The sequence below is a fragment of the Peromyscus leucopus genome, chromosome 12 (genome assembly GCF_004664715.2).
Source record: "Peromyscus leucopus breed LL Stock chromosome 12, UCI_PerLeu_2.1, whole genome shotgun sequence".
NCBI classification, from domain to species: domain Eukaryota; kingdom Metazoa; phylum Chordata; class Mammalia; order Rodentia; family Cricetidae; genus Peromyscus; species Peromyscus leucopus.
In genome coordinates, this window is record NC_051073.1 from 58157493 (window position 1) to 58180599 (window position 23107).

At 44.1% G+C, this 23107-nt stretch overlaps 1 protein-coding gene across 2 annotated transcripts; it reads left to right on the forward strand.

The window, feature by feature from the left end:
• Positions 1-141: 141 nt before the first annotated feature.
• Positions 142-22845, forward strand: LOC119088794 (butyrophilin subfamily 2 member A2-like). Of its 2 annotated transcripts, XM_037209766.1 has the most exons (5): positions 142-219; positions 9530-9582; positions 13452-13853; positions 15238-15522; positions 22510-22845. In XM_037209766.1, the coding sequence occupies exons 2-5, from the start codon at positions 9531-9533 to the stop codon at positions 22536-22538; spliced, it is 768 nt and encodes a 255-aa protein (XP_037065661.1). In that variant the 5' UTR covers positions 142-219; position 9530; the 3' UTR covers positions 22539-22845. The 2 variants fall into 2 exon arrangements, with proteins under 2 accessions (XP_037065661.1, XP_037065660.1); XM_037209765.1 differs by lacking the exon at positions 22510-22845 and having other exon boundaries at positions 15238-15912.
• Positions 22846-23107: the final 262 nt, after the last annotated feature.

Consider the following 23107-nt stretch of genomic DNA (forward strand, 5'->3'; position numbering starts at 1 on the left):
GCCGGCCGCTCACCCCGCGCGCCGGCCCCCGAGTCACGCGATGCCCAAGCGCCGGGTGCGCGCGCCGCTCGGGGGTGGGGCGGGCTCCGGCTCACGTGGCGTGCGGCGCGGTGTCCGCTGGGAGCGAGCCGAGGCCTGGCGAGCCTTCCCGGCTCCCGTCGGAGGGAAGCCGTCCTGGCTCCGGGGCGGGCTCGGCCTCGTCGGGGGCTCCGGTGCGGGGTGAGCGGAAGTCCCGTGGCGCTCTGGAGCCAGCGCGCTGCTGCGCGTCCTTTATAGTCGGGCGGCCCCGCGGCCTTGGCCGCCTGAGTAAACAGCTCCGGGGCTTGACGACCCCGCCCGAGGGCGTGCGCGTCACCGGGCGCCGCCTCCTTTGTTCTCGCTGGAGAGCGGGCCCCCACATCGGCTGGATCGGGAGAGCGCAGCCATGACAGGGACGGAACCCGAGAATGTAAAGGCTGCCGGAGGACCGGCCTGGTGGCGCACGCCTCTGGTCCCTGGACTGAAATGTAGAGTCGGGTGTGTTGAGTTCGAGGCCCGCCCGCCCTGCATAGCGAGTCCCAGGCCAGCCAGGGAACAAAGCCCTCTTCCAAGCTAAGGCCCCAATCAGAAATGAGCTGGATTGCTATTGCCCCATCTGGAAAACATGCTTCAGGACCTTCCCTACTTGCCCTTCAGGATTTTTTTTTCTCTTTTGTCTGTTAAAGCAGCATTGTAAAAGAAAGATGTGTCGAATAAGAACTTAACCCACTTCAATTACAGAATCACTCGCGTGGGCTTTGGTCTGTTCTCGTGGTTGGGAATGAGTCTGGGAACTGGATTGAGGAGGTCTCTGGATTCGAGCTAGTTTACACTAAGCTCTCTTTGAGAAAAGACTCAGAGTCCACTGCAAGTGAGAACCAGAATTTAACTGGGAAACTCTTGACTCAGGCTCGGATTTAGTAATTCCGGTTCATGCATTTTCATCCTTATCCCAATTTCAATCTTTTCTGAAATTACACTTTGTAATTTTAGTGGGAATGAGAAAAATTATTCGTTTTGTTTCTTACTGAGCTTAAATACAAGAGAGTTACATGGTTATGTGTAACCAGGGGCCTTAAATTGCTTTCTTCCTAAAAAGAAAAAGAAAAAGAAAACAAACCCTTGTGTCATCAGTCATGTCGACGAGAGACTTTGTGATTCTTCACAGTTAAACTTTACGATTGAATTATCTTAGGAGGATATAGTTTGTCAGCGTAACAATCTAAGGGTGAAATTAAAAAAAAAAAAAAAAGTCTGTGCTAGGTATAGTGAGGCAGAGGGAGGCAGAAAGATCTCTGAGAGTATGAGGCCAGCCTGGTCTACATAGTTTCAGAACTGCCAGGATAACATGGAGAGACTGTGTATTAAAAAATAAAATTTGTGCCATGGCTTTAATCTCAGCGCTCGGGAGGCAGAGGCAGGCAGATCTCTTGAGAACAGCCTGGTCTACAGAGTGAGTTCCAGGACAGCCAAGGCTACACAGAGAAACTCTGTCTTTAAAAAATGAAAACAAAATCTTCAAGTGTCTTGCAGGCATCTTTTTAAAAATGGACCTTATTTCAGATCAAACTAACATTCTAGAAGGAACTCTATTGTAATCGTCAAAAATACTTAATGCAATTCATGCTTTAAAAATGTGTATCCTTGATAAAACAAACAAACAAACAAACAAACAAACAGCAATAATGTAAAATGTAAAAAAAAATGTGATTCAGGAAAAGAGCTAAGATTACAACATCAGGTAATGGGGAAAAGATGACCTCAGTAGTAGAAGTTGAAGCTACGTAGAAAGTTTTGAATGGGACAGAAACTAAATTCTTTTAAATAAACAGTGGAGGAAAGAGGGTAGAAAATGGAGCTTTAGCAAAGAAATGTGCAAACTGACAAAATTTTAAGGATACTGCTTGCAGAACTGAGGTATGACCCATTTTAATAAATATTTGAACTATTGATTCTATTTGTTGAATTTAGGATAAATGTAAACATCATTGGCCAGAAACTATCTTCTAAAAGTTGAACATGGTGTTTTTGAAGCCATACCAGGCAAACTATAAATCTTAGTGGAAACGGTATAGCTCTTCAATCAGAACAGGCTCCACATAGAGAAAAGCTCTTTATTTCTTTTGTGTACACCTCTATATTCAACTCCCTACCATTGCAAGTATGATTTCTTTTATGATTAATTTTTATGTAAATGTACTATGGTAGCCCAGGCTGGTCACGACTTTTTCATACTTGTATATCATTGTATTTTGCTCCTTCAATCCACCATCACCTTCCCTTGCCCCCCCCCACCACCCTTTCTTCCCTCCAAACTCTCCCCTCTGCTTTCATGTTATGTATGCACGTGTTCTGCATTTGAGGGTGTGCAATATGTCTCTTCCCCTTCCCCTCCCCTTCAAAACAAACCTTCCTTCCACTCAGTCCCTTTTGTACACACACTCACACACACACACACACACACACACACACACACACACACTCAAACACACACACATCTATCTATATATGTATCTTATCTACATATGGAGAGAGATTGATTTTGAAATACAGATTCATGTATGAGAGAAAACATGGGGCATTTGTCTTTCTGAGTCTGGTTTATTTCCTTTTACACGAAGCTCACCAGTCTTCCCTACTTTTGTTGTTGTTGTTTTGTGGTTTTGTATTTTTTTTTTCAAGACAGGGTTTCTGTGTGTAACACTCCTGGCTGTCATGGAACTCACAGAGATCTGACTGCCTCTGCCTCCTAAATGCCGGGATTAAAGGTGTTTGCCACCGTACCTGGCTAGGCTACCCATTTTTACAGGTGTAATTCTTTTAAACTTATTTTTATTTTGTGTTCATTGGTGTTTTACCTGCATGTATGTCTGTGTGAGGGTGTCACTTGGAACTGGAGTCACAGACAGTTGTGAGCTGCCATGTGGGTGCTGGGAACTGAACCTGGGTCCCTTGGAAGAGCAACCAAAGCTCTAAACCGCTGAGTTATTTCTCCACCTGCCAGGTGTAATTTCTTTCAGACAATTTTCACTGATTGGACTAGTGCGTCTGACTTACCTGGTTGATTCTTGTTTTTAATAGATTGGAAGGTCCCTGAGAAGAGCGTCTTCATTTATGAGTATCTCTCCAGTCCCCACAGTGCCTAAGCTTTTGAGTAGCGGTATATTTATAAATATTTTTAGTTGAAAGAGGACTGACATTAAAAATCCGCACTCATCAAGAACTTGACATTTAATTTGATTTTCCACATCAGATAAATTACATTTCAAACAACTTGTAAGTTTGATGTAACTTATTAAAAGAAGCTTTTGTCCCCACTTTAAAGGGGAGGAAATGTAAACTGAGAAATAAAGAGTAAATGCCTTCTATGACATAGAGAGTGACAAGCATGGTTGAAATTTAGCATTACGTCTGTGTGACTCCAAAGTCCATGACCTTTAAATTACGACACACTGCATCATTGAACCTAGTCTGGTGTGCGCTTTTTTCCTATTCAGAATGATAAGATTGTTCAAACAGTGAGTAGACAGGATTGCAAAAGGTATCTACCCATTTGCGGCATCTCAAAAAATATTGTGATTATTAGAGTTATAGGGCATTTGTTGAGGGTGGAGATTTTGTGGGCATCAAACACACAGCCAGAGTGGACCACTTAGCTGAGAACAGAGTTTGAGGTGATGTGCTTTTGCTCTGTGCCCATACTTCAGGACACCACAGGCCTGGTGGGTACTGAGCCAGACAAGCCCATCTCTAGACTGCCTGGAAACTTGTCATTTGTACAACAGTGCCCCAGTGAAGAGACTCACAAGTGTGTAGCTGTGTGTATGTGCAAAGACTTGCTGAGGTCTAGGGTTATTGTTGCCTGTCAGATGAAGGTCCAATGCTCAGATGGGCGCATGGGGTTTTGAACTATTTCCACGGCAGAATCTTTTTCGCTTTGGCTTATCTACATACCCCTAGGATGGATTAAAGTTCTTTCATCTTCCTATCACTGTGGTTCAAGTCTTAAAAAAAATCAGTAACTTGGGGTCAGGCATGCTGGTACATGACTTTAGTCCCAGCACTCAGGAGATAGAGACATCTGGATCTCTGTGCATTTGGGAACAGCCTGGTTTACATATTGAGTTCTAGGTCAGCCAGGGCTATGTGGTTATCCTGTCTCAACCAACAAACAAACAAACAAAAAACCCAGATCACTAACTCCCTATCTTAGGCAAAATTAAAGGTAGGCTTTAGTGATTCTTTTCCTTTTTTTTTTTTTTTTTTTTTTTGATTTTTCGAGACAGGTTTCTCTGTGTAGTTTTGTGCCTTTCCTGGACTCACTTGTAGCCCAGCTGCCTCGAACTCACAGAAATCCGCCTGCCTCTGCCTCCCGAGTGCTGGGCTTAAAGGCGTGCGCCACCACCGCCCGGCTCTTTTCCCTTTTTAATATTATTTTTAGTATGTATACAAAAATAATGGATTTCTTCATAATATTGTGCATATCATTGTACTTTGCTATAAGGTGTAGTGTGCTAGATACTGTCCTATGAGCTTTGTGATCAATATTTTACTTAATCCCATCTCCAAACTATAAAGTAGATAGCATTATCCCCATTTTACATGCAATAAAAATCAAGATATGGGAGAATTAATTAATTTCACAAGAAATGATGGAGCTGGGTGCCAACACAGAAAAACTTAATTATAGTGATCATATTTTTTTTAAACATTCAGTCACTGCCCGGCTTAGTTACTTTTCAGTTGCTGTGATAAAACACCATGACCAAGGCAACTTATGGGGAAAAACTGATTTGGCTTATAGTTTCAGAGGGATAAGAGAACATGTTGGCAGAGCAGAGGTAGTAGTTGGTAAGCAGCCAGAGCCAAGAGCTCACATCTCAGGACTCCCAACAGAAAACGTAAAGAGCGCACTGGAAAGGGTGCATGACTTTTGAAGCCTCCAAACCCACCTGTTGCAGGATATTTGATCACACTGTGATACCCTGAGACTGTGTTAATAAAGTTAACCTTGAATAAGGGGGCGGAGCCAGTGACTAGCTGACCGGAATTAGCCATAGAGAAGTCAAGAATACGGATAGAGAAGATGCGCAGGAAGGAGTAGGGAGACGCTTGGAGATTTTGTGTTCTTTTCCATCTGGGAAATGTGGAGAGAAGGTCAGCTGGTTGTTCCCCTGCCACTTCTTTGATCTCTCAGGTTCTCACCCCAGTATCTGACTCCAAGTCTTTATTGGTCATATTAACAATTTAATAAACAAATTAAATAAACACAACACCCACCCCTGGTGACATACTTCCTTCAGCAAAACCACAGTTCCTAAGCCTACCCAAATAATGTCACCAACTGAAGACCAAGTATTTAGATGCCGATATTATGGGGGAATATCTCATTCAAAATACCACACTGCCTTTAAAGGACTTCCTGTGTATGAATAGAAAGAAAGCACGGATCATTGAAAATTGCAATTTTAGAAGGGAAGAATGTACGTATCACTCAAGCACATGAAAAGGTGATACACATTAGTCATTTGGGAAATATGAACAAAAGCCACAGCCAGCTACTCATGTGTTGTTTTCTGTCAGTTTAGTGGCTACACCTGAATCTACTGATATTTTAACTACCATCTGCAACCCCTGTGACCCCACAGACAGCGCCCTGCAGCTCAGGCCTTGGCCTGGTGGGATTTCTGGTCTCACTGGCACCAGCTCTGCCTCAGCTGCCAAATACAGTTTTTTTTGGTTTTTTGAGACATGGTTTCTCTGTGTAGCTTTGCGCCTTTACCTGGAACTCACTTGTAGCCAGCTGCTCGACTCACAGATCCGCCTGGCTCTGCCTCCCGAGTGCTGGGATTAAAGCCGTGCGCCACCACCACCCAGCCCAAATACAGTTTTTAACTAAGTCTCTATCATTCCATTTACCAAAAAAGACTCAGGAGTCAGATGTTGGGGTGAAAACCCGCTAGCTCAGAGAAACTGAGAAGCAACCAATTGACCTTTCCTTTTGGCTGGAAACCCAGCAAGAGAGGGTCTCTTCAGCCATCCAAACCAAAAAAGACCCCCAAAACTCCAAGTCCCTCCCTACTCCTTTCTGTGCATCTCTCTATCCATCTCCCTAGTTTCTCCATACTCTCTATGACTAATTCCTGTCAACTAGTTGCTGGCTCTGCTCCCTGATCCAAGGTTGATTTTATTAACATAGTCTCAGTTTTTCACAGTGCGATTATATATCCCACAATACTCATGCCCACCTAGAAAAGCTAAAATAAAATGGTGATTAATGTTGGTGCATATGTGAAGAATAGCCATTAACCCTCACAGGCTGATGGTGGGGTGGAAAATGGTATAGTCACTTTGGAAACCTGTCTGGATGGTCTGAGAAGGTTTAAAACTGGGCTTGTCATATGACTTAGCAATCCCTCTCTCAGGTACATACCAAAGAGAAAATGAAAAAGTCATCACAAGCATGTACACACAAATATTTGTAACAGCATTGTTCATCACAGTCAGGGTGGGGGAGAGACAGATGGAATTAACCCTAAATCTCTCAACTGATAGAAGGTAGATAAAATGTGATAGATCCATACAGTGGAACACTGTTCAGCAATACAAATAAAAAAAAATGCCAATATATGTTACATGGATGACTCTTGAAGACATTATGCTAATCTCTCTGTGAAAGAAACCAGTCATAAATGAACAGGCAGTATTTAGTCCTATATGATTCCTATCTAAAGGCCTCCTACGGTTTTGTCCTCATGTTATTTGCCCTGCTATAAAGAGTCTGCTGACTGACAAGTGAGCTCACGCCCATCCTGGTTCGTAGTTCTGAGGGTCAGGATGCAGTCAACCCAGTTAAGATGAGATAGTAGTTTATGTGCTGTGTGGATGGGAACGGAAAGAGATGTCTTAATAAAGAACTCCCCACTACTGAATATGAGTCTATAGGTTAATGGATGAGGCTTCATAGGACACAAACCATCTTACCAACAAGAGGAGGAACCCGAGGATGAACTCTCCTTTGCTCACTCTTTTCTGGACCCTCATTCTCTGTGCCACAGTAAGTGTAAAAGTCTGCCACTCTGCTATTGTCCCACTTACAGTCTTTGTTATAATGAAATAGAAAATGTCACCTGTTCAGAAATAAGCAATGAAAACACTAGAATTGCAATCCCACCATCCAGAAATAATCCGTTATTATATGATACATTTATTTTCTTCCTCCATGAGCACACATTTCCCCTCACAAGGCTGACATTGTATATCATGTTAACACGTGCATATAAAGTTTCATACTTTTATTTTTTTTCACCAAAATTATATAGTAAGCATTTGCCACATTCTATTTTATTAGTCTTCAAATTTTTGATTAATAAAATGAGTGCAGAATACTTGCCCAGCAGAGGTTTTGAGCTTTCTTTTTGTTCTCGACATGACACCTTGAAAGACGTTTTAAGCTAACTACTCTGACTGTACAAATATCGTCTCACAGTTCTGTACTGAGCATCTGTGGCAACAGGTTGGTAATAGCAGTAGCTCCCAGCCGTCTCCCTGAGGACTGCCACCCAACTATCCCTTCAAAGACGTGCCGGCTCTGCCTCACTTGCTTTGGAGCCGGCTGATCAAAGAAACCAGCTGGCATACAGGTAAATGCGTTGCCTGAGGAGACGACTTGGGAGGAATTGCTGGCCAGTCAAGCGACTCACAGCGTGACTGAAGTGTTGAGGTGTCTCTGCCAACTGTGTCTTGTTCCTTCACGCTCACATCGCCACAGCCATGCTTCACAGACTTCTCTGTGGTTTTTCCGCAAATCAGACACCAAGAAGGTACAACCCCTAGAGGCAAAGCCTGGCGATGTGACTGGAATTTTCTGTTTTAGGATAATTTGCTCTCATTATTATTGGTGCATAAATCTCTTTGTTTGTTTTGAGTTTGTGGGGGGAGGTTGTTGTTTTATTTTTTTCCCCTTTATGCATTGAAACTTTGTAAAAATCTTAAGCCTGATGCATTTCATTCTATTAATGAATACTTATTTGATCTAAAATATATGGGCTACTTTGATGGATATTTAGAATAAGAAGAGTGCCTAGTCCTGTTCTTGAGGAATGAGCAGCCCAGTAGAGCTGTAGTTAAATGTGAATGTAAACAGCTGTAAGACAAAGTTGATAAGCTGAGGGTGACTTTAGTATTCTTGTCTATTACAATGTAAGCCTGTGTTACTGTTAGGACCATTGAAAACAAGTTTTTTTTTTAATTGTGTAAGAGGATCACACATCAGTGCAAAAAGCAGAGGAGTGGAAATTCTGTCTAACTGGAGTTGAAAGGGATCAGGAAAGCCTTGCAGTTTCTGTCTCTCCTAAGGATGAAAAGCTTTTGTATCCAAAAGAATTGACAAAATTCTGTGAGTTATAAAAAAACACATGTTGTATTTTTAGAATCTTTTTCTCATGTCATTTGCTTATCTCTTTTCTCTGTTAACTACAATAGTCCTAGTGGCTGTTACTGGTCAGATTACCCCTTCCATTTTTATTAATTTAGGTCTGGGTTTGAAATATCTTGCTGTATCTTCCCATGGAGAGGTATTTGACACACAGTTATACTTATAATGTATCATAAGTAGCCCTGGGGTATAGTGGTGGGATTTTCCCCTGCTTAACAAAAAAACAGGAAATAAGGAGGCAAGAACATATACTGAGAGGGAATCTCTATCCTGCCTTTCTTTGAAATAGAAAGAGATAAAGATCATGTGAAAAAATAACTGCCTACAATGTGATTTGTGCAATAAAATTATGCTTAGGGTGATACAGAAGGAATGATTACCTGGCTGTGAGGAGAGACAAACTTCAAGAGGGCTGCCTTAAACTGTGTATGCATGGGGGGATGAGGTCAGGAATGGTACAGGCAATGATGGGGGTGAGGTGGGGTGGGGTGAGGTGGGGTGAGGTGGGGTGGCACCATGATGTTGGGATGTATTAGTAGAACTTAAAGTGTGGAGAACTAGCCACGGCAGTGGTGGAGCACACCTTTAATCCCAGCCCTCCAGAGGCAGAGGCAGGCAGATCTCTGAGTTCGAGGTCAGGCTAGTCTATAGAGTGAGTTCCAGGACAGCCAGGGCTACACAGAGAGACCCTGTCTTGAAAAAACAAACCAAACCAAAACTAAGACAAAAAAAAATAAGGCCAAGTGGGAGGTTGGGTTCAGTTTGAGTGTTGTGTCTTTATCTGCATACAGACGTACTTCTGTGTTAGAAGTCCTCGAAGCAGTGGAGTTGTCACTCAGGAGACGTTGGTACATGGAGTACAGGTTATGGGAGCCTCTGTCAGCTGAGGGTACCTCTGCTAGGTCTGGAAGATAGAGGTGGTGCTGATAAAGAACTGTGCCCCCCCACAATACACACACACACACACACACACACACACACACACACACACACACACGCACACACACGGCTGTGGCTATGGGACCCAGATTATCTCGTATCCGAAGCAAATTTCTTCCTTTTTGTTTCTCACAGAATGGCTTTCTTTCTGATGTGGGCCAACCTGCTTCTACTTCTTCACGGTGCAGGTGAGTCGTTCTTCAGAAACGTTGTATTTCGGGAACCATTCTGAAGATAGTGAGGACAATGATGGAGAGATAAGGAACAAAATCAAGCAAGCAGGCCACCAAACATCACGACCAATCAAGCAAATGATTTAACCTCCTCAAAGCTCAGTCTTGTTATTGATTAAATGTGAAAAGCAAATACTGTATTTGTATTACAAAACACGAAATATGTGGGAGAACATAACATACATTTTGTAACATTAATTCTATGTCCTAATGAGAAACCCCTCCCTCAAATTTAGGTTTGTCCATTTGAAGCCGTAGTCACATGACCAACTTGACACCTATGTTCATTGCAAACTTCCCGACAGAAAAAGAAAAGACCTCCAGAACCCCCACCTTCAAGTGACTTTGAAAAGTACCAAATTTTAAGCCGGGCGGTGGTAGCGCACACCTTTAATCCCAGCACTCGGGAGGCAGAGGCAGGCAGATCTCTGTGAGTTCGAGGCCAGCCTGGTCTACAGAATGAGTTCCAGGAAAGGCGCAAAGCTACACAGAGAAAACAGAGAAATCCTGTCTCGAAAAACCAAAAAAAGAAAGAAAGAAAGAAAAGTACCAAATTTTATAATTTCAGAGTATTTAAAATCAGTCCTGTCCTAAAAATTCTGGATGGTCACACCACACAATTTTTTAAATTTAGCTTTCTGTACTCAAGTCTGCAACACTGTAAACACTGTCAGTGATGCATCAGGTGCAGATTTTGAAATTGTTAATGTAATTGCGCTAACATGGAGCATGTGATCGAAAGTTTCTAAAAAGCTACTGTGCAGGCCAACCCTGCAATATAACTCCTCCACTCAGCGACCAATGACAGTCCTCAGGGACATGCCGTCTCACAGGAGCCCACAGCGGTTCTCATTGCTGACGGGCAGCCGCAGTGTGAGAGTGTCCTTAGACCTCAGAGATAACTCAGAAGTTAGTGCAAGTCTGGTTCACTGGGTGATATTTCTTGGCTCTTTTCACTTGATGATTGAGGGGTGTGTGTGTGTGTGTGTGTGTGTGTGTGTGTGTGTGTGTGTGTGTGTGTGTGTGTGTGTGTAGGTAAAGGGACAAAGTCACTCACATTAAAAGTGCTACCAAAAACATTAAAAAGAATGAGTGTGAAGGTAGTTGAGAATGAGGAAGGGACATCACTTAGGAAGGTCCATCTAATAATATTTTATAACAATATTATCAACCTGGTATGATGTGTCACATGCTATATAGCAGGGCTTTAGACAACCATCATATTTCTGTATACTTTTCAAAGAATTTTTCTACATTTTTAGCCTTTTGGTGTGTTTTTGTCCTAGGCTTTTAGATCTGGGGGAGCTAAAGACGCAACACTTAGAAACAATAGTTTGAAAAAGACAAAGGACACATTTACACATGGCCTTGTGCAGCCAGGCCAGTTAGACACTGGGGACCTCCATCCTCAGCCGATCCTGTCTCTTAGATTCCAGAGTGGGAAGCCTTTTCTTCTAAGACCGTAAATGGTACAGCTGTAGCAAGAGCTCAGAGGTTGAACCCTAGATGATATAACCAATGATCCATCAAAGAATAAAATTTTCCTATATTCTATTATATAAATATAACACGTTCCTATGAGAGAGACTGGGATGAGTGCAGCTGCACACATCTGTTCTCCCCCCCCCCCCCCCCCCGTCCCTCTGAAAGATGACTGAGTCGTGTCACATAAAAACAGTCACTAAAATCCCAAGGTGTTTCACAACCACCTGGAGCAGGTGGTGTCCTAATTATATAGACAGAAATAAACGCAGAGAGATGAAGTTGCCTGAAGCCACATGATTAGTATGGGGTTACTTAGCACTAGAGCTTGGATTTGTAATTTTTCAGACCAGGACTTTAGAAACCACTATTGGAAATGTGCGAATCCATCCTTCTAAACATGGCATAAGTTGTCTTTTCCTGTGCTGTTCCTTCTACATTGCCTTTCTCTGTACTCATTCATCCGTTTCCTCAGTAATTGATTTGTCAACTTTAGAAAGAATGACTACTATTATCTGAAAGAGCATATTTCAGATGGAGAGCTTTGGAACCAGAATCCTGAGACTCAACAGAATCTACTACCACCCACAAAGTGACCTGTGTCCCTGAACAGCCCACCTCCTGGTGTTAGATAGTATCTGCGTAATGTAGTCTGCAGATTAAGCTTAAAACCAGGAAAGAAAGGTCTTACAATATGTTTAGCATATTGTAAACACAAAATAAATATAAACTGATAAAGTCAGGGCTCTTTAGCATGAACACAACATGCATCTCACACACACACACACACACACACACACACACACACACACACACACACACACACACAATTAGGAGAGGTGTCTCAAGAAAGCCAGAGGTATGATTCTCATCTGAATCCAATGACCTGAGACTCAAGAGGAGCCCATGTCTCACCTCAGGTATGAAGGCATGAAAAAGATTGCCCAAGCATTTGGACAGGCATTCTTAATACTGGTAGGACAGCCAGCTGTTTATGTTCTGTTCTAGACTCGGATAGAATGGGGACCACTCACCTTAGGGAGGGTAACTGCTTTACTCAAGACCGCCCTTTCAGTTAACCTAATACAAAAGCCCCCATAGACACCCATAGTAACGTTTTACCAAATAACTGACAGCCCCATCAGCAGCCATCAGGTCCCTGCGAGCTGGGATGGGCAGACTGAGTCGTCTGTCCTCTCGAATGTCCTCTACTGGATGTCTGGCTGGCTGCATTTTGCTGATGGCTTAGAAGCTTCCTTGACCACTTAATGTGATACCCAGACTTGCTCTTAGTGCTTAACTTATTTTTCTTCCATTTTGTCAGAGCTTATTTTTATATCAAGCCACACTCTTACTGAGTCCCCCCACTCACCAATTCTTCCTCCTTTTTGGAGAGAGACAGAGACACAGACAGACAGACAACAAACAGATGAGGTGGGGGGGGGGGGAACAAGTTTGAAAATCCTGACTGTATTTCAGCTATCACACGATCTGACAAGCTAAGAACCCACAAGTGCTATATAGTCCATTGCTGTTCAGCCCGTAGCCATAGGTAGGATAGGTTAGTTTACTGAAAGATTTTCATGCATAAACCGTCTCTCTGCCATGCCAATGTGCCTTCCCGGGTTACTGAAGCAGAGAGTAAGGAACGTTGTCAAGATTGCCGCGACGTTGAGGTTCTGGGAGTGAATGCCCGCTCTGTCAGTCAGCTATGTTTACAGAGAGGCTGAGCTGGCCACTGACCGAAGAGATGGAAAGGTTATGGTGCCCAGTGCATGTGACAGTTTTCTTTCGACGGTGTGTATCTGGCAAGCACCGCGTGGGTTTGGAGCCAACGCCTGCGCAACCCAGCTTCCAGCCAGGTCCACTCTGACAGGACTCACTTTGCTGTGTCATTCTGTGCCTAGCCGAATGCAGGGGCGGGCAGGGCACACGTCGTAAGCCGCACACTCCCTGCACATCTTTAGGCTCCTTTCCCCAGCCTTCTGGTGATTTTATACATGACCAGCCCCCTCCAGTAAATCCTTCTTCGTCTCACCTGCTGTTGTCCCTTACCCATGCAGTGGTCATTGGCTTGTGTGTGTGTGTGTGTGTGTGTGGTGTGTGTGTGTGTGTATGGTTTTTCAAGGCAGGGTTTCTCTGTGTAGTTTTTGGTGCCTGTCCCAGATCTCACTCTGTAGACCAGGCTGGTCTCGAACTCACAGAGATCCGCCTGCTCTGCCTCCCGAGTGCTGGGATTAAAGGCGTGCGCCACCACGACCGCCGCCGCCGCCGCCGCCGCCGCCGCCGCCGCCGCCTGGTCATTGGCTTTTTCTAACTCTATTTCTTCTTTGACAATCCAGTGTCCACAGAAGAGGTTCGGGCCCACCCATTCACTGATGTGACCCTGGACTGCGAGTTCTCCTTTATAGAAAGCACAGAAAACCTTGAGTTTTACTGGGAGAGAGAAGACATAATAGAGGAATATGAGGTGGAAGACCGTGACTTTTATCGCTTTTTTAGGTACTATGACTTCTTTCAAGTGTTCACAAAGGTGGTTTACCAGTTTTACGATAATGCGGAGCAACTTGAAGAGCAGAATGCCTTGTATGAGGGAAGAGTCTCTGTGGATCAGAGTGAAATCTCGGAGGGGATTCTGTCCCTTCTGCTACGAAACGTGGACTTCATGGACGAAGCTTTGTACAAGTGCTCAGCCGTCGCCCCCAACGGTAGAGGGGAGAGTACCGTCAAGCTCATAGTGGAAGGTAAAGGGACGTCGTAGACGAACTTGGTTTCACGTTTGACCTCTGTTCATAATACGCTCTAAATTTTCTCTCTGGGTGCTCTCATTTTTCCTAACCCAAATGACTTTATTCCTATTATAAGAGTAGTGGAATATCAATTTACTTCAGTTAAAACTGTTTCTCTGAACGAGAGGTGCCATGTCTGTCCCAGGATGCATCACTCACTCGTTAATTTGAATGAACTGAAGGGCAGCCAAAGCTGTGCTGGTTGAATCCCAAATGTTACACATTGTAACTGTTACACACACACACACACACACACACACACACACACACACACACACACACACACACACCCCTGATACAATAGTCCCACAGGAAAACGCTAAGGTCAGACATAGTTTAATGTGAATGGGGCTGAACTGGGAATCAGGAGGCTGGAGTTGTACATCTGGATGACGCTGGGCAATCCATTAGCTTCTCTAGGTTCCACTCTTCTCACTGTAAAGCATAGGTTTCAGGGCTGGAGAGATGGCCCCTTAGTTAAAGCACCGGTTCAATTCCCAGTACCTACTTGGTGACTCGCAATCATCTGTAACTCCAGTTCCAGGGATCTAGCCACTCTTCTGGCCTCCATGAGCACAGGGCATGTACATGGTACATAGATATATGTGTAGGCAACACACACATATAAAATAAAAAAATATAGAAATATAAAAAAAAAAACAGTTTGAAAAACATTGATTGGGTTGAATCCATATTCCCCCAGTATTGCACCCTTACCCTCCAGTGTTGCATGGAAAACTATGTCCCTTTGACAGAGAGCCCAGGGGGCTGAGTCCTCCCTCCAGGGTAAGAGTTGAAAGAGATGGAAGGTGATGAGAATTGTTTCTCATTTTTTTTTGAGACAGGATCTTTCTATGTAGACCAGTCTGGGCTTGAACTCACAGCAATCTTCCTGCCTTAGTCTTCTGAGTGGTGGAAATTACAGGCATGTACCACTTCCCAGTTGTATTACTCTGCTACGACTCCCCGTCTAAGTACAAAGTAGGCCTGGCTGTGCTTAGCCTCCGAGATCAGATGAGATTGGGTTCGTTCAGAGTGGTGTGGTCACAGACTCTTCTGTGATTCTCAGTTGGGGCATCTGAGGTCAGTGGAGAGTCTGGAGTGAGCCCACACCAAGAAGAAAAGATTCCCCCAAATGAAGACAGCATCAGTAGGGGCCTAGGTGTCAGGAGAGTCCCGTTTTTCTCTCACTGTGCTTGGGCCAAAATTTTAGCTACAGTGAACCCGGGAACATGTTTTCTCCGTCAGGGTTAGCATAAACACCGAGAGCTTGAGCCTCCTGGGACTGAAACCAAAAAGGAACTAATTATTATTATTATTATTATTATTTTCCAACCAGATTCTGAAATGCCCCAGGTGAAGTTTGAGAAGATTGATGAAGAAGATGTGGTCACATGCACGTCCAAGGGCTGGTATCTCACCCCCAACGTGACCTGGTTAGACCGGGGAGAAAGGGACCTTAGCAACCACAGCACAGTGGAGGTCCTGGAGGAGCAGATGAATGGCTTGTACAGAGTGTACTCCGTCCTCAGATACCCAGTCAAGTTAAATGAAAAGTATGTCTGCCACATTACAGAGACCAATGAAAACAACCGGCCCATCAGATCCATCCGGCGGTACCCAAGTAAGTGGAGCTCCCAGGGGGAGAGTGACATCGGACCGCTCTTCACCACACAGAAGCCACCACTCATTAATATTTACTGAACGCCAAATGTAGCAGGCACTTCGGAGCACTTTGGGGATTTAAAGATGCGTCAGGAACAGGAGCTTGTAGCCTGGGGTCAGAAACGGGAGTGAGATGAAGTCTCCCTGGGTTTGAAAGAAGACTAGGCTTGGGGAGATGACAGCTGTTGTCCAGACAGAGATGGCTGCTCCTCCCAATGAGGCTCCTGTTCCTCTGCTTCCTGGGGTGACAGGCTGAGCGGTCATCGCAGCCATCTGTGGGCTGCTTACCATGTGCCTGGAACTTTACATATGTGCTGTGTGTGTGTCCATGTGTTGCTGGAGGGTTTCTCTCCGGGGATCCACCAAGCCCCGCAGTCCCACAATCCACTTATAAAATAATCACTCAGACGCTTATATCACTTATAAACTGTATGGCCATGGCAGGCTTCTTGCTAACTGTTCTTTTATCTTAAATTAACCCATTTTTATAAATCTGTACCTTGCCATGTGGCTGGTGGCTTACCAGCGTCTTTACATGCTGCTTGTCCTGGCCGTGGCTGCAGTGTCTCTCCTCCTTCTTCCTGTTTCCCCAATTCTCCTCTCTCTTTGCCTGCCTATACTTCCTGCTTGGTCACTGGCCATCAGTGTTTTATTTCTTTTTTAGAAAGAGATCACATTTATAATCAACCTGTTTTAAATAAAAATATTGGTTTTAACTTTTACACATCTCCCAAGCCAGCTTGGTATATTTGGGAATTTGGGCGTAGCTTCTCTTACTACTTCCTGCTGGAGGGGGGCACTGTATCTTATGGGGACACAAAGAAAATTTTAGGATCATGGAGTAGTCCGTGAGGCTCTATTGTCTGAGCCATTTGCCTTGAAACGATTCTGGATGTTGGATCATCTGGGCCATGGTGTCATCGGAGACCTTTCAGGTGGTCTTGACTGGTCAAACCTGATGTGTCTTAATCTGGAACAAATCCATAGCCTCTGGCTTTCTGTGGAAACAAAAGCAGAGCCTCCTTTCCAAAGCAAGATATCCTTACATCCAAATTTTGAAGTCAAGGTACTTTTAAAATATACATTTAGGCATAACTCAACAGCTTTTGCAATCAAATGTTTTTATTCAGTTATGAATATCAAAGAGAACATAATACAGATTCTCTGTGTGGTAGCCATCTTTAGATGGCTTATTTTTTATATTATCTTGAGCCTATTGCTTTAAACTGCAGCCTTTTAAGCCTGCTGACTCCGCCCACTTCAGCTTCCCAACATGGTGGTGGTACGTTTTCCGCCAGCTCTGGGAGCCATTAATTCTCAGAATAGTGGGTCTATGCTTCTGTCAAAGCAGCGTGTAGCCCAGAAACCTCTTTTTTTGTTTTGTACTAGCAAAGGCTAAATCTACCATGCAGCTTAATGTGCCACTTGCAGAGGCCTCATTCCCGCCATCGTGCAGGTTGAGTGCACACGCCAGGAACCCGCCAGGAACTCAAACCGGCAGCTGCTGCTCATTTGAGAGAGACAATTAGGAAGCTGTTTTTAGTTCTGTTTTAGAATCTTTTCTCAGGTTTTAGGTGTAAACTCTTGTCAACTCGTTGGGCCATTTTCAGTTGGTAGAGCATGAGACTCTTAATCTCAGGGTCGTGGGTTCGTGCCCCATGTTGGGCGCCATTTGTTGCTGGAGGGCTTCTCTCCAGGATCCACCAAGCCCGCAGTCCCACAATCCACTTATAAAATAATCACTCAGACGCTTATATTACTTATAAACTGTATGGCCATGGCAGGCTTCTTGCTAACTGTTCTTATATCTTAAATTAACCCATTTTTATAAATCTATACCTTGCCATGTGGCTGGTGGCTTACCGGAGTCTTTACATGCTGCTTGTCCTGGCGGTGGCTGCAGTGTCTCTCCCTCCTTCTTCCTGTTTCCCCAATTCTCCTCTCTCTTTGTCCCGCTTATACTTCCTGCCTGGTCACTGGCCATCAGTGTTTTATTTATATAGAGTGATATCCACAGCATCAATGTGTCTGTGTGTGCATGTGTGTTTGGGGTGTGTGTGCACATGTGCAAGTATGGAGGCCAGAGGCTGATGTTAGTATTCGTCCTCAGTCACTTCTTCACTTTATTTTTTGAGATAGGTTTTCTCACTGAATCTGGAGCTCACCAATTCAGCTACACCGACTGAGCACCAAGCCCCAGGCATCTGCCTGGCTCTGCTCCCCCAGGGCTGGGATCACACCTGGCACTGCTGCACAAAGTCTTTATTTAGATGCTGGAGACCCACACTCAGGCCTTCGTGCCCATACAGCCATCTCCCCAGCCCACACTGCTATTTTTAAGTCCTTAACCTAGCCCTGCCAGATAATTGCTATTACTGTCCCTTTCTATATGAAGAAATTAGAACATTAAATAGTTTGACCAAAATCTTGACTAATGAATACATACTTTAAATTTTTGGTAACCAATAATATCATCTATATCTGAAATTTATTGACATTACTTATCAAATTTAACTAGATGCCCTATATTTTGTCGGATAAAATATAGTAATAGAAACATTTAGTAAGAGCAGGAAAAGTTGACGCTCAGGGGTGATAGAGATGGAGCATTCATACCTTTGGAAGAAGAAAAAGGAGATATGATAAAACTCTTTGCCTGGTTTAGAATGCAGGCAATTGTGCAGGGTAGTGATTGCCCAGGCCAGCAACACTGTCACCTCAGGGAACTTAAGGTTGGTTCTCGGGTCCCCTTGTGACCTCTGCAAAGTAAATCCTGGGGGAGACTCAGTGCTGAGTTTTGATGTGGCCTCAAGGCGATTCTGACCCATGCTCAAGTCCACGAAGCGCTAGTATAGGATGTAAGCTGTGGTGGGTGGTAAAGACACCCAGAGCACCTCTGTCCTCCTGTGGGGGGGGGGGGGGGGGGGATGGAGGATAGGGTGTGGTCTCCTCAGAGCGCTGTCTATGAGGTGAGGGAGGCAGAGCTCCTGCAGCCTTCTCTCAGTCCAGCAAAACAGGACAAACCAGACAGACTCATGCATTTAAATTTCCCACATGAGCTGGCCTTTCCTTCAAAGGGAAAAGGGGTGGGGGGTGCTCACTTATCTGCCAGACTTCTAAGTCTTTCCCACATTCGGATGAACTTGGTGTCTGTGAGCGTTACCGTGGGCCTCAGACTTCCTTCTGAGAACACTAGGATGCATTATCAATGAGTGGGCTTCAAAAGAAATTCTCTTGTTTTTATCCTCTGACATTTCAACATCCTTAAAATGTCCCAGAACTATCTAAAAAGTCCTTGTATTTGACTTCTCTCTCTACCCTCATCTATGTATTTATAGGAGACCCCTGAGATCCGGCATCGGCCTGTTTTCCCAGCTCCAGAGCTGCCGTGTCTCAGGCATAGCATCGCTCACTGCTCTGGGCTTTCCACGTCCTGTGGCTTTCAGAACGGATCTGGTTTTGTTTTTTCACAGTGCCAAGCCTTTGTGCAGACTCTGCCTCTCTTGGGATACCTCTCTTCTCTTGATCTGCCTCATGCCCTCCTGCCCATTTCCCAAGACTTGGCTCACATTCGGAGACCTTCTCTTCCGCTCCTTTCTATTTGTTCAATATTTTGTTTTGTTCATTTGCACATCAAATAATGGTTGAGCTGCATATCCTCTTTGTAGGTGCTAGATTACACCAGTGAATATAATGAGTTCTTACATTCGAAACTTTCCTACTGTTAGTGGGAATGAGATACACAGTAAACAGATCATTAAAATGTGTTGTATGGCCGGGCGGTGGTGGTGCACGCCTTTAATCCCAGCACTCGGGAGGCAGAGCCAGGCGGATCTCTGTGAGTTCGAGGCCAGCCTGGGCTACCAAGTGAGTCCCAGGAAAGGTGCAAAGCTACACAGAGAAACCCTGTCTCAAAAACAAAAAAAAAAAAAAAAAAAAAAAAAAAAATGTGTTGTATGTCACCATACGAACCCATTTATATGAAATTCAATACTGGGGGGGGGCAGGAGGGCAATGGAAAAAAATTCATCTAAATTCATCTATGCTGTGTGAAGGAAGTCTGAAGAGTGGTATCCCTTGGAGTGGGGAAGATTTCTAGGGTACAGATATCATTCCACTTATTGGTGTGGGTGCTGGTTATGTGGTAGTATTCAGTTTGTAAGAGATTTACATTTACAATGGTGCTGGACACTTACATACTTTTCTATATGTGTTTTTCAATATAAAGGAAAAGGTGTATTATATCATATGGTGACTAGTCACATAAAGGAAAGCAAAACATTGGAAGCAGATCAGGAAGAACGGAGTAGGGAGGGAGAGTTGTAACGTTAGACTGTCCGTAGACAGCCTTACTTCCATGCTAAGTTTCAACAAAGGCTTGAACACAGATGTGGAAGCCAGGCCCAGAGGTAGGCAGGCATGGTGGGTTTGAGGGGCAACAAGGAGGCCAGGGTTGGAATGGAAAGAGTGCAGGGCTTAGGATGAGAGGCGGCTAGCATTGTGTCGTTTCTAGTGGAGCACTGTAAGGATTTCTGGATTTTCCTCATCCTGTGAGGAAGATGCAGAGCCGCTGGTGGCTTGGCACGGAGGAGTGAAGTGGATGACCGGCATTTCACAAAGCTCTATCCTGTTACTCTTGAGGGTAGACACAGAGAGGCAAGGGGGGCCAAGGGGACCAGTTGGACTGTTAGGATGATCCAGGTGAGAGAAAAGGGTGTCTTGACCCCAGGTGTTAGGAGTGGAAAAAAACAAAAAGAGACTGGGTCATGTTTGCATTTCTGGAGGTAGAGGAACAGAGTTTGTTGAAAGATGAAGTGAAGGGTGTAAGGGAAGGAGGAGTCCGTGCTCACTAAGATTTTCTCTCAGGAAGAGAATGGGTAAATTTGTATCTGTCTAGGAAGTCCTGGCATTTCTTTTGGGGGCATCTTTAGTTAGAGAAGCCCATGTGAGCCATTGGAGGGGAATGCTGAGTATGTAGTCACACATTCAATTAAGAGAAAGAGGCAGCCCCAGAAGCAAAACCTGGGGGCTGTGAACTAGAGATGGGATTTGAAATGCTCAGACCATGTGTGCTCACCATGGAAATAGAATATAAAAACAAACAAATAAATAAAGTTCAGTTGCCGAAGCTTGGGCCTCTTTTCTCTGCCCTTTACTCTCTCCACATCCTTTGTGGGTGAGGAAAATGAAGGGAACACGGTAAAGGAGGAGAAACCATGATGAGTGAAATAAATTGGAAACCAAGAGAATGTCATAACCAGAAAACCAAGGTATAGCATTTCAGAGAGCAAGGAATGTTTAACTATGAGAATACGACCGAGGAATCAAAAAAGATGAAGATGGAGAATAGATGATTTGAGAGAGGAGAAATTAACTAGGAGTCAGCTCATGAGCTGAGTGTAAAGTTAGCCATGCCAGTGTTGGGAAAGAACAAAGCAATCAACTAGGAGAGACTAACTAAAGAAATAGGGCAGTTTTTTTTTTTTTTAAGTACTAAAAGCACTTTGAAGTTCATGATCATTACATTAAAATGAGGACGCCGGGCACCACTGTGTGTTTTTCTCCAATCTCATTATTTGAGTGTCGATGACACACAGTGGTAATAAAGTTGGGTCAACCAGATGTTAGAGTTCTGGATGCTGTGTGACAGATGGAGACAGGTGGGTGTGGAGTGGTAGTATAATGGTCAGCGGTGGAATTTAAGATGAGCTGGGAAAGATGAAGGATGGAAGTGTAAGGGCAGAGAAAAGGTGGTAGGAGGGCTGGCCTTGTATCTTGGTGGTAGAGCAATCGCCCAGCAGTCATGCGGCCCTGGGTTCTACCCCTAATATCTCCCTCAAAGTGGTAGAGTCACTGGATTCTAGGTCATGGTGGCATTCAAAAACTCTTCAAGCTGGGGGACTTGAGATGGTGAATTGGAAAGATGCAGGCAATGGTTGGAGAGTAAGACTCTTGACATTGAGAAAGGGGAGAAGTCATAGTTAACCATGGGGAGGGTGACTAAAACAAGACATAGGCAAAGATCTTACAGGAGAGGAGGTTAAGGCTCACGTGGACGGCGTACACATGGGATAACAGCATTGACTCCAAGAAGAGGGACATCAGGAGGTTGTACCATGGAAGGGTAGTGGGTAGTAAAGTTGAATGATACTCAATTCTAAGCTCGAAGTTCGTAGAGAGATAGGAGGAGGAATGTTCCAGTCTGCAGTCTTTCCTTGTCTGGGATGATTTTCCCCCAGAGCATCCTGGAATGTGAGTTGCTGACCTATGACATCAGCTTCCTGGCCATCTGCCCCAGTCCCACACACCTAATAGACAAGGAAAGGCCGCCCTGAGGCTCGGGTCTATTTTGCTCTTTTCTTTTTCTTTTTTTTTTTTTTTAGTATTATTATTTTTTTTCAAGACAGGGTTTCTCTGTGTAGTTTTGGTGCCTGTCCTGGATCTCGTTCTGTAGACCAGGCTGGCCTTGAACTCAGAGATCTACCTGGCTATGCCTCACAAATGCGGGATTAAAGGCATGTGCACCACCACCAAAGCTGAGGACCGAACCCAGGGCCTTGCGCTTGCTAGGCAAGCACTCTACCACTGAGCTAAATCCCCAACCCTCTTTTCTCTTTTTATCTCTGAAAGTTGATAGGAAATAGTATTTTTTCCCTTTCTGTTTCCTTTTTTCTTCTCTAATTGTTCTCTAAAAATATTTGTTGAGTGAATGAATAAATGAGCTAGTAAAACCAAATTTTATCTTCTAAATGGACAGCAATCAAGAAAATACTTTTAGAGTATCTTTAGAGTCCCCTTAGAGGGCTGCCATTCTTAGAGGAACAAAGAATTCATGGCTACAGCTTTTCCTTCTTGTGTGGCTCTAAGAACGCATTGCAGCTGAACTGCTTCCAATACAAAACTAACTTATTATCTTTCTCCTCCCTCCTCTCCCTTTTTTCTTCAGAGAAAAGGTTCGGTGAATATGAATATTGAGAGATCTGAATGCTCTCTGCCCAAGAACCTGCTGTGCCTTCAGTCAGTGGAGTTGCTGGTTTCTCTTGTGAGCGATGTTCATTTTGTCCTGGACACTTACTGATCATAAACCAAAAACAGGAAACAAGGAGTCAACCAGTCCAGACTGTTACATATTAACAGAGTCTTGCCTCTTGATCTCTGCTTCTCTCTTTTGTTTAAAAGATTTGTTTTATTTAATCTCATTCTCCCAACGTGTTAAATTCTGAGTCAATTTCCGAAGTCTTCAGTGCAAAATGAAAGGAGATTAAAATCCTGGTGGACTGAGTGTCATGTGTCAGTTTCGTGTGTACTTCGGTGTTGAATGACTTGGTGAGTTCAGAGCAGAGGGAATATGTTTCCTCTACATCAGGTTTTTGCTTCCTTTTGGGCATGGTGTTACTTGGGTCCCTGGCCAGCCAAGAAGAGCCTAAGAGGTACCTTCCCCCAAATTATCATGAATATGTTTGCTAAAGTCCTTTTATGCATTACTGCGCAAAGGCTGTAGAAATATCAGACATTCAAAGGTGAGGCTAACTCTTTTCCGTTTG

Excerpts from the sequence above, each read along its gene's own strand:
- LOC119088794 (XM_037209765.1), top strand. The coding sequence starts at position 9,531 with ATGGCTTTCTTTCTGATGTGGGCCAACCTGCTTCTACTTCTTCACGGT. Across the intron at positions 9,583-13,451 it reads TCTACTTCTTCACGGTGCAG|TGTCCACAGAAGAGGTTCGG; the intron begins GTGAGTCGTTCT and ends TTGACAATCCAG. Across the intron at positions 13,854-15,237 it reads CGTCAAGCTCATAGTGGAAG|ATTCTGAAATGCCCCAGGTG; the intron begins GTAAAGGGACGT and ends TTTTCCAACCAG.